The sequence below is a fragment of the Narcine bancroftii genome, chromosome 10 (assembly GCF_036971445.1).
Source record: "Narcine bancroftii isolate sNarBan1 chromosome 10, sNarBan1.hap1, whole genome shotgun sequence".
In the NCBI taxonomy this organism is placed as follows: domain Eukaryota; kingdom Metazoa; phylum Chordata; class Chondrichthyes; order Torpediniformes; family Narcinidae; genus Narcine; species Narcine bancroftii.
Window position 1 is genome coordinate 108,733,268 of NC_091478.1, and position 11,307 is coordinate 108,744,574.

General features: G+C 47.6%; 1 protein-coding gene across 1 annotated transcript; it reads right to left on the minus strand.

Moving 5' to 3' along the window:
- Positions 1 to 1,997: 1,997 nt before the first annotated feature.
- On the minus strand, positions 1,998 to 3,455 carry LOC138743860 (uncharacterized). The gene is made up of 4 exons (XM_069899459.1): positions 3,370 to 3,455; positions 2,989 to 3,057; positions 2,473 to 2,723; positions 1,998 to 2,128 (listed from the first exon to the last, which is right to left on the minus strand). The coding sequence occupies exons 1-4, from the start codon at positions 3,453 to 3,455 to the stop codon at positions 1,998 to 2,000; spliced, it is 537 nt and encodes a 178-aa protein (XP_069755560.1).
- Positions 3,456 to 11,307: the final 7,852 nt, after the last annotated feature.

The following is an 11,307-nucleotide window of genomic DNA, read 5'->3' on the forward strand; positions in this document are numbered from 1 at the left end:
ATTGTTTCAGGAACTGGCTATCTTCTACGAGTGCCATGAACCCCAGGCAGCAGGAATGTGTGAACGAAACACAAAACTGGCCAGAAGAACTGAGGAAACACGGCTAAAAGTGCCCAAAAAGGTGCTGATGCCATCTTGATTTTAATGCAGGTGACACTGAGGAATGCGTTGGGGCAGATATGGTCTATGGACAGCCAATACAGACGCCTTGGGGAACAAAGCCCGCACCACCAGTAGGGATGGATAATGGTGGGTAATGAATAAGCAAATATTAGAGACACCGAGAGAGAGCGACACACATACCCAGACAGACACACACACACAGAAACAGAGAGACAGACACACACACACAGACAGACACAGAGAGAGACACACACAGAAACATACACAGACAGAGAGAGAGATAGACAAGAGACACAGACAGACAGATAGACACACACAGACGGAGAAAGAGACACGCACACAGAAAGAGAGACACACACACACACACAGAGACAAACACACGACACAGAGAGACAGACATAGACAGAGAGAGACACACACAGAGACAGAGACACAGATATAGAAACACACACAGAGACACAGATATACAAACACACACAGAGACACAGAGAGAGAAACAGAGTGACAGAGAGACACACAGAGAGAGGGACAGAGAGAGAGACACACACACACAGAGACTCAGATACCGAGACTCAGATACAGAGACATAGACAGAGAGACACACACACATACAGACAGAGAGACACAAATTGTGACACAGAGGGAGAGAGAGACACACACACAGAGCGACAAACAGACAGACAGAGACACACAAACAGAGGGTGATACACAGAGAGAGAGACACACACAGACAGAGAGAGACACAGACAGAGTCAGACACAGACACAGAGACACACTCAGACACAGAGAGACACACAGTCACAGAGACACACTCAGACCGAGAGACAGACAGAGAGACACACACACAGACATAGAGAGAAACACACAGAAGTAGTTACACACGCACACAAACAGACAGAGAGAGAGACCCCTTGGTTGTGCCCTTCACCTTCGCACTTAACTCTCTCATCTCTCCTGGCAGGATCTCATCACCTTTCCTACCCGTGGACCATGACATCTGTCTGCTCATCCTCCTTCCTGAGAATGGTGTGAACTCTTCCCTAGAAACCCCACAGCAAAGAAAAGAGACCCTTCGGCCCTTCTCGTCCATGGTGAAATATCATTCTGCCAGTCTCATCGACCTGCAGCCAGTCCCTAACCCTCCTGACTTCCCACATCCATGGATCTCTGCAATTGATTCTTAAAACGTAAGAGTTTGAAAGTTAAATGTCAGACCATTGAGGAGTGTTGTCAAACAAAGGGATTGAGGAACTGTGATACAGAACTGCCCGAAAGTGGAGTCCCATGTAGAGATGGGGGGGGGGGGGTGGGGGGGTGAAGAATGCTTCTGGTATTTTGGCCTTCAGAAATGAGAGGATTGAGTGCAGGAGGTGGGAGGCTACGAGGAAGTTGGACAAGGCCTGGGTGAGGCCAACTGGGGAACATTGTGTGCCGTTTGGGTGGCCGGAGGGGAGGAGGATAGGAATGAGAGCGCGTCGAGGAGAGGGACAAGAAGGTGGTCTGGCTTTCGGGGTTTGAGTTCCAGGGGAAGGTTGGACAGGCTGGGACTTTATTCCCTGGACCGTAGAAGATTGAGGAAGATTTGAAAATTGTGAGTGGGGACGGATCGTGTCCATGGGGACAGGCTGTTTCCAAGGAGAGTAGAGGAGATTCAGAGAGGAGGACATGGATTGAGATTGAAGGTGGATTTTCTTTCCCTCAGAGGGGGGTGGGAGCGTGGAATGAGCTTTGGGCCAAGGTGGTGGAGGTGGGATGGACTGGAATCTTGTGGGGGAATGTGGTGCAGGTCCTGGTGTGGAAATGTGCAGCCTGAAGGGGAGATGGACTGGAGGCCCGAGGCAACTCTTGGACCCTTCCCCAGTGGGACGAGGTTCTCAGGACAGAGGGGGCTCCAAAGGGCTCCATCCAGGGGCTCGGGGTGGCGGAGAAGAGATCCCGTGCAGGGGTGGCCAAAGCTCTCGCGAGAGCGACCCCTGGGGGCCGCCATGTTGTTGATCTTTCCCGCCTTTGGAGGAGTAGTTGGCGAGCGGGAGGGAGAGAGAGGTTCGTGTCGGTTCTTCACGGGCGGGAATCGAGGCATTTTGGGAGCGAGACCAGAGAGGACGGAGTTTCCACGGGTCGCCCTTTGGGTCTGGGGCGGCCGGAGCTCGGAGGGGAACGTGCAGAGGGATGGTTGTGAGGTGGGTCCGGGGAACCGTGAGGGAGTTTGGGTCGGGGTGACATTAGGGTGTGGTAGTCGGGGACCCGTGAGGCTGAAGGGGGGTCGGGGTCCATGAGGCTGTTGGGGGGAGGGGGAAACGTGAGGCTGAGTGGGGTCGGGGACCCGCGAGGCTAAGGGGGGTCGGGTACACGCGAGGCTGAGGTCGGTCGGGGACCCGCGAGGCTGAGGGGCGTTGGGTCCCGGCGAGGCTGAGGGGGGTCGGGGCCCGCGAGGCTGAGGGGGTGACCCGTGAGGCTGAGGAGGTCGGGCCCCACGTGGCTCACGAGGGTCGAGGACCCATGAGGCTGAGGGTGGGTCGGGCACCCGCGAGGCTGATGGGGGTCGAGGCCCCGCGAGGCTGAGGGTGGTTGGACCCCGCGAGGCTGAGGGTGGTTGGGACCTAGAAAGGTGAGGGGGCTGAGGAGGGAGGGGCAACCAGAAGGGTGAGGGGGAACCAGAAGGGTGAGGGGGAACCAGAAGGGTGAGGGGGAACCAGATGGGTGAGGGGGGAACCAGATGGGTGAGGGGTGTTGGGGACCTGCGTGGCTGAGAGGGGTGTCGGCGATCCTCTAGGCTGAGGGGTTGTCGGGAACCCAGAAGGGTGAGGGGGGATCGGAGACACGTGAGGCTGAGGAGGGAGGGGGGCCCAGAAGGGTGAGGGGGACCTGAGAGCCTGAGGTAGAACCGTGAAGCTCAGGAGGTTGAGGACCCAGAACGGTGACGGGGTTTGGGAACTGCGAGGGTGAGGAGGACCAGTGAGTGTGAGGGGGTCGGGGACCCTTGGATGGGAATGAGCGGGAAGTTTGTGAGCGATGTGAGGGGGCTGGGGATGGGGACCTGCAAGTGGGATGGGTGGTCAGGGCCAATAATAGAAAGGTTCCACTTTTCCACAGGACTCTCTGTTCCTCAAGTAGATGCGGCAGTGATGTTCCCCCCACCTCATCCAGCGCCAGGATTCCTGGCGTTGAGGTCAATGAGGGATCAGGGATGCTATGAGGACAGTCTGACCCGTTTGGGGACCCCTGACCTCAACCATCAAGTGTTACTAAAAGGAATGGATGAAGGTCTGGCAGAGGATGAGGTTTGTCTTCATTTTGGTGAGGCATTTGATAGGCTCCACACACTCAGTCATAAGGCTTCGGATCTATGGATGTGTGGATTCAGAAATGGCTTAACTGCAGAAAGCATTTGGATATGGGCATGGATGGGAGGGGTATGAAGGGATATGAAATGGGTGCTGGTCAGTGGGATGAGAAAATCAGTTCACCACAGACTGGAAGGTTTCTGTGCTGGAATGAGACGTCATTAACAATGACACCGACAGCCTAATCCTCTTTCTGCCAGTTCCGCTGCAGACATTGGAAGACGGTCCTGTTTAAAATAATCCGAATACCCCTGGGCATGGACCCACCGAAACCACAGTTTAGTTCCTCCACCTCAGATGGTGAAATCTACAGATTTTTCTTTAAAATATTGTTTCCATTGTTAAACAATTTGAAAAGTGCATTAGCATATATTGTAATATTCAATTCAAAAGGAAAAAAATAATGAAAAATTCTTAATTCAAAGCCCTAGCACGAAGCAAGGTTCAAAGCAAACACACAGGAATAAAGTGCCAGCATCCTGGAGATGGATTTATCAGTGGCTAAGGACCAGATTTGTTCTCGTCTCTAGCCGTGAACACACGAGGATGAGAGCAGTGTTTGAGGTGCTCCAGGCTCCGTGTTACAACGTGTACCCAGCCAGAAAGAATTCCGATCCATATCTCCACGTTTTTATTCCTGGGGCTGATGGCAAGGTTCAGACTGAAAAAGCAGAGGATGAGAATCTAGGCAAAAGGACAGAAGCCCAGACCAAAGCAACAATTGGAGCACAAGGAGCCTCAAGACTCACACCCCCAGGTTCAGGAAAGCTGCTCCCCCTCCACCTTCAGACTCAATCAGGAACTCATTTCAGGACTCTTGCAGCACTTTATTGATTTTCTTTGTTTTCAATTCTTTTATCTTTCCAGGTTTCCACTGAACCGTTTATTTTTGCACGACCCATGCGTGGGAATTCGGCCGTGTCCACAGGAAAAAGGGAATCTCAGGGTTGGATGTGATGTCGTGTATGTTCTCTGCCAATCAATGGGAAATCTCCAAATCTTCAATCTTGGTGCAAGAGCCCACGAGGTGCAAAGCAACCATCTCCTGTCCAAGCTGCAGATTGCAAGGGCTGTAAAGTGCTGCCACCGCCTGTTCACACCGAGTACTGCATGCATGAAGCGAGGGAGAGAGATCTAGGTATAATACCACCACCTGGTGTCCGGACTCGCGAACTACAGGATACATGATTTTTATTTTTCATGGGAGTGTTGGAGAATGAGAGGAGACTTGATTAAGGTTAACAAAATAGAGCAAGATGGATAATATGGAGCTCCAATGAACAGGGAGGTCTCACCTGTGAAGGAGCAAGTGTGAGATCTCCCAGTTCATTCTTGCTTGGGCAGTGGTGGCCAATTCAAGACAGCTCCAATTAGGGGAAGAGAATATGCTGTTTCAGGTCATGGGTTTGAAACGGTTTCCCCACTTGTGCCATTCAGACTCAAGAGAGCAAATGCTTGCAGACAGGAAGGAAACCTAGTTTTATTGTGGAGAATTGCTTGTTTTTCGGGGTGAAGGTTGTTTGTGGTCTGAGATTCCTAAATACTTTACAATGGAAGCAGCAATTTTCCTTGTGCCTGATTGCTACATAGCGGGTAAAATGTCTCAAATCTATCGCTCAGCCAGTACTTTTGGTCATTGATTTGGAGAGAGAGTGATGGCTTGGCAATATTTACAGCATGGTGAGTCCAAAGCTCTCAAAGTGACAGTGTGGAAGGAGTTTGTCTATTTTTGTGTTTTCTGCCACCCTTGAGAACTTAAAAAGTGTCCGTGAATTGTGGTATTGGTGAGACACAAGCTTGTTTTGCCCTCTTTTTGTTCTGTATGTCTATAAAGTTTCAGTTTAGGGATAAAATGTCCAGACACTGTTCTGTTCAAAAGTCTAGTAACTAAATCAGATTCTCCCGAGTTCTTGTCATGGATATGCATCAAGAAGCCTGTTTAGCAGCAGTCGTGTTGCATTAGAGGTGCACATACAATTTTCAAAAATTATGAGTTTGAAACCAGAAAAAGATCAGGTCGTGCCCAAAGGTTCATCTGTGCTGTTGAATTGAATTGATGCCCCCAGGTCCAGAATGTGCACTTCCACCCCATGGTCTTGAGCTTCCCAAATCGCCAATGAACGTACGGCCCCCTTGAGCTGTGGAGTGTGGGAGGAAATCCACACAGACACCGAGAGGATGTAGAAACTTCTTGCAGTCAGTGCTCACTTGAACCATGACTCGTGCTGGAGAGGTGGGACTACTGTCCTGCCTTCATCTTGTGTTGGCTGATTTTTGTCTGATGGTGGATGGAGGTCTGACATGATATTCCCTTGGCCTTGAGGGAAAGAACAGTAGAAATTGCAAGGGCTCTGACAGAAATATTTAAAACCTGTTTATCCACGGGTGAGGTGCCAGAGGAATGGATGTAATCTAATGTTCCCTTGTTTAAAAACGGCTTCAAAAGCCAACCAGGTGAGCCTGACAGTGATAGGTTAATTATTGGAGGGTAATCAGAGAGTACCTCGAAAAGAATCTGTTCAAATAGCTGGCCGTGATCAACCATCGCATAGAATACAGGAGTCGGGCAGTGAGGTTGAGACTAGACAAGATATTGGTGAGGCTCTTTTGTGAGTACTGTGTGCATTTCTGGTCACCAAATGAGAGGAAAGCTATCAATAAAGTAGAGAGGGTGCAGAGAAGATTTACGTCAATGTTACCTGGATATCAGCAACTAGATTACAAAGAAAGATTGAGCAAATGAAGTCTTTATTCTTTGGATTGTAGATGGTTGAGAGGGGATTTGATCGAGGTCTTTAAAATTACTAGGAGGATAGAACGAGTTGATGTGGAGAGACTTTTTTCATTGCGGGGAGCAGGGATTGAAACAGGAGGTAAAAGTTTGGAAGTAACATGAGGGGGAACTTCTTTACTCAGAGTGGTGGCTGAGTGGAGTGAGCTTCCGGGAGAAATAGTGGCGGCAGGGTCCATTTTGTCATTTCAGGGAAAATTTGAGGGGAGGGGAATGCAGAGAGGTGGTACGAGAGGAGAGTATTTAGTTCAGTGCAGACAAGAAGGGCCAAATGACCTGTTTCTGTGCTGTAATTGTTATAGGGTTAAAATGTGTGGCAGTAACTTGGAAGTCCGATGCGTATTTGGGAATGGGTCGATGGCCACACTGAAATTGGCCATTGATTCCCACGAAATAATTACATCGAATTCACGGAACAAATTTGAATTTCTCTTTTGAAGATTTGGGATGTGTATTTACCAATTGCAGGAATTAAGTTGTAATCACCCAACACGAACTTTCTGACTCCTAAAACCAAGAAAAGCAAGATTTTATTTGAGAGTTTTGGTCAATTTTTATAAATACTATCTAGATGTTTTCTCTCTTTATTGTTTTCTATTGGGCAGCTGTGGGAGGGGTTACTTTTGAAATCACTATGCATTAATTTTATCTTATTTTCAAATAAGAAATTTAAGTTTTTTAATGCATATGTTAAATTAAATGTAAAAATGTTACAAATAAGATAAATGTAGAATTGTTTCAGGAACTGGCGATCTTCCACGAGTGCCGTGAACCCCAGGCAGCAGGAATGTGTGAACGAAACACAAAACTGGCCAGAACAACTGAGGAAACACGGCTAAAAGTGCCCAAAAAGGTGCTGATGCCATCTTGATTTTAATGCAGGTGACACCGAGAAATGCGTTGGGGCAGAGATGGTCTATGGACAGCCAATACAGACGCCTTGGGGAACAAAGCCCACACCACCAGTAGGAATGGATAATGGTGGGTAATGAATAAGCAAATATTAGAGACACCGAGAGAGAGCGACACACACATACCCAGACAGACACACACACACACAGAAACAGAGAGACAGACACAGACACACAGAGAAACACACACAGACAGAGAGAGAGACACTGTCAGCGAGAGAGAGACAGACAGAGACACACACAGACAGACAGACACAGACAGATTGAGAGATACACACAGACGGAGAGGGAGACATGCACACAGAAAGAGACAGAGAGACACACAGAGAGACACACACACGACACAAAGAGACAGACACACACACACAGCCAGAGACAGAGACACACACACGACACAAAGAGACAGGCACACGACACAGAGAGACAGACGCACGACACAGAGAGACAGACACACACAGACAGATACACACACACAGAGGCACACAGATATAGAAACACACACAGAGACACAGACAGTGACACACAGACACAGAGAGAGACACACACACAGACAGAGAGAGACACAGTCAGAGAGAGACACAGAGGCTCACACAGATACAGAGACACAGACAGAGAGAGACACACACACATACAGACAGAGAGACACAAATTGTGACACAGAGAGTGACACACACACACAGCGACACACAAACAGACAGAGACACACAAACACACAGACAGACACACACAGAAAGAGAGAGACACAGACAGAGAGACACAGAGGCTCACACAGATACAGAGACACAGACAGAGAGACACACACACACATACAGACAGAGAGACACAAATTGTGACACAGAGACACAGAGAGAGACACACACACAGCGACACACAAACAGACAGAGACACACAAACACACAGACAGACACACACAGACAGATAGAGAGACACACACAGACACACAGATATAGAAACACACACAGAGACACAGAGAGACACACACACAGACAGAGAGAGAGAGACACAGAGAGAGAGAGACACAGACAGAGAGACACAGACACACAGAGACAGACACAGAGACTCACACAGATACAGAGACACAGACAGAGAGAGACACACACATACAGACAGAGAGACACAAATTGTGACACAGAGGGAGAGAAAGACACACACACAGCGACACACAGACAGACAGACAGAGACACACATACAGAGGGAGAGACACACACAGACACAGAGACACACACAGACACAGAGAGACACAGAGAGAGAGAGACACAGAGAGAGAGAGAGAGACCCACACAGACACAGAGAGACACACACAAACATAGACATTTGATAGGCTCCACAGACTCAGTCATAAGGCTTGGGATCTATGGATGTGTGGATTCAGAAATGGCTTAACTGCAGAAAGCATTTGAGATGGGCATGGATGGGAGGGGTATGAAGGGATATGAAATGGGTGCTGGTCAGTGGGATGAGAAAATCAGTTCACCACAGACTGGAAGGTTTCTGTACTGGAATGAGACGTCATTAACAATGACACCGACAGCCCAATCCTCTTTCTGCCAGTTCCGCTGCAGACATTGGAAGACGGTCCAGTTTAAAATAATCCGAATACCCCTAGGCGTGGACCCACCGAAACCACAGTTTAGTTCCTCCACCTCAGATGGTGAAATCTACAGATTTTTCTTTAAAATATTGTTTACATTGTAAAATAATTTGAAAAGTGCATTAACATATATCGTAATGTTCAATTCAAAAGGAAAAAAATAATGAAAAAATCTCAGAGATTGAAACAGGAGGTAAAAGTTTGGAAGTAACATGAGGGGGAACTTCTTTACTCAGAGTGGTGGCTGAGTGGAGTGAGCTTCCGGGAGAAATAGTGGCGGCAGGGTCCATTTTGTCATTTCAGGAAAAATTGGAGGGGAGGGGAATGCAGAGAGGTGGTACGAGAGGAGAGTATTTAGTTCAGTGCAGTCAAGAAGGGCCAAATGACCTGTTTCTGTGCTCTAATTGTTATAGGGTTAAAATGTGTGGCAGTAACTTGGAAGTCCGATGCGTATTTGGGAATGGGTCGATGGCCACACTGAAATAGGCCATTGATTCCCACGAAATAATTACATCGAATTCACGGAACAAATTTGAATTTCTCTTTTGAAGATTTGGGATGTGTATTTACCAATTGTAGGAATTAAATTGTAATCACCCAACACGAACTTTCTGACTCCTAAAACCAAGAAAAGCAAGATTTTATTTGAGAGTTTTGGTCAATTTTTATAAATACTATCTAGATGTTTTCTCTCTTTATTGTTTTCTATTGGGCAGCTGTGGGAGGGGTTACTTTTTAAATTACTATGCATTAATTTTATCTTATTTTCAAATAAGAAATTTAAGTTTTTTAATGCATATGTTAAATTAAATGTAAAAATGTTACAAATAAGATAAATGAAGAATTGTTTCAGGAACTGGCGATCTTCCACGAGTGCCGTGAACCCCAGGCAGCAGGAATGTGTGAACGAAACACAAAACTGGCCAGAAGAACTGAGGAAACACGGCTAAAAGTGCCCAAAAAGGTGCTGATGCCATCTTGATTTTCATGCAGGTGACACTGAGGAATGCGTTGGGGCAGAGATGGTCTATGGATAGCCAATACAGACGCCTTGGGGAACAAAGCCCACACCACCAGTAGGGATGGATAATGGTGGGTAATGAATAAATATTAGAGACACCGAGAGAGAGCGACACACACATACCCAGACAGACACACACACACACAGAAACACACACAGACAGAGACAGAGAGAGAGACACTGTCAGCGAGAGAGAGACAGACAGAGACACACACAGACAGACAGACACAGACAGATTGAGAGATACACACAGACGGAGAGGGAGACATGCACACAGAAAGAGACAGAGAGACACACAGAGAGACACACACACGACACAAAGAGACAGACACACACACACAGACAGAGACAGAGACACACACACGACACAAAGAGACAGGCACACGACACAGAGAGACAGACACACACAGACAGATACACACACACACAGAGGCACACAGATATAGAAACACACACAGAGACACAGACAGTGACACACACACAGACAGAGAGAGACACAGACAGAGAGAGACACAGAGGCTCACACAGATACAGAGACACAGACAGAGAGAGACACACACATACAGACAGAGAGACACAAATTGTGACACAGAGAGAGACACACACACACAGCGACACACAAACAGACAGAGACACACAAATACACAGACAGACACACACAGACAGATAGAGAGACACACACAGAGACATAGACACACACAGACACACAGATATAGAAACACACACAGAGACACAGAGAGAGAGACACAGACAGAGAGACACAGACACACAGAGACAGACACAGAGACTCACACAGATACAGAGACACAGACAGAGAGAGACACACACATACAGACAGAGAGACACAAATTGTGACACAGAGGGAGTGAGAGACACACACACAGCGACACACAAACAGACAGACAGAGACACACATACAGAGGGAGAGACACACACAGACACAGAGACACACACAGACACAGAGAGACACAGAGAGAGAGAGAGAGAGACCCACACAGAGACACACACAGACACAGAGAGACACACACAAACATAGACATTTGATAGGCTCCACAGACTCAGTCATAAGGCTTGGGATCTATGGATGTGTGGATTCAGAAATGGCTTAACTGCAGAAAGCATTTGATATGGGCATGGATGGGAGGGGTATGAAGGGATATGAAATGGGTGCTGGTCAGTGGGATGAGAAAATCAGTTCACCACAGACTGGAAGGTTTCTGTACTGGAATGAGACGTCATTAACAATGACACCGACAGCCCAATCCTCTTTCTGCCAGTTCCGCTGCAGACATTGGAAGACGGTCCAGTTTAAAATAATCCGAATACCCCTAGGCGTGGACCCACCGAAACCACAGTTTAGTTCCTCCACCTCAGATGGTGAAATCTACAGATTTTTCTTTAAAATATTGTTTACATTGTAAAATAATTTGAAAAGTGCATTAACATATATCGTAATGTTCAATTCAAAAGGAAAAAAATAATGAAAAAATCTCAGAGATTGAAACAGGAGGTAAAAGTTTGGAAGT

Excerpts from the sequence above, each read along its gene's own strand:
- LOC138743860 (XM_069899459.1), bottom strand. The coding sequence starts at position 3,455 with ATGACTGAGTGTGTGGAGCCTATCAAATGCCTCACCAAAATGAAGACA. Across the intron at positions 2,724-2,988 it reads GTTCTACCTCAGGCTCTCAG|GTCCCAACCACCCTCAGCCT; the intron begins GTCCCCCTCACC and ends TCACCTTTCTAG. Across the intron at positions 2,129-2,472 it reads GACCGACCTCAGCCTCGCGT|GCGGGAAAGATCAACAACAT; the intron begins GTACCCGACCCC and ends ACTCCTCCAAAG.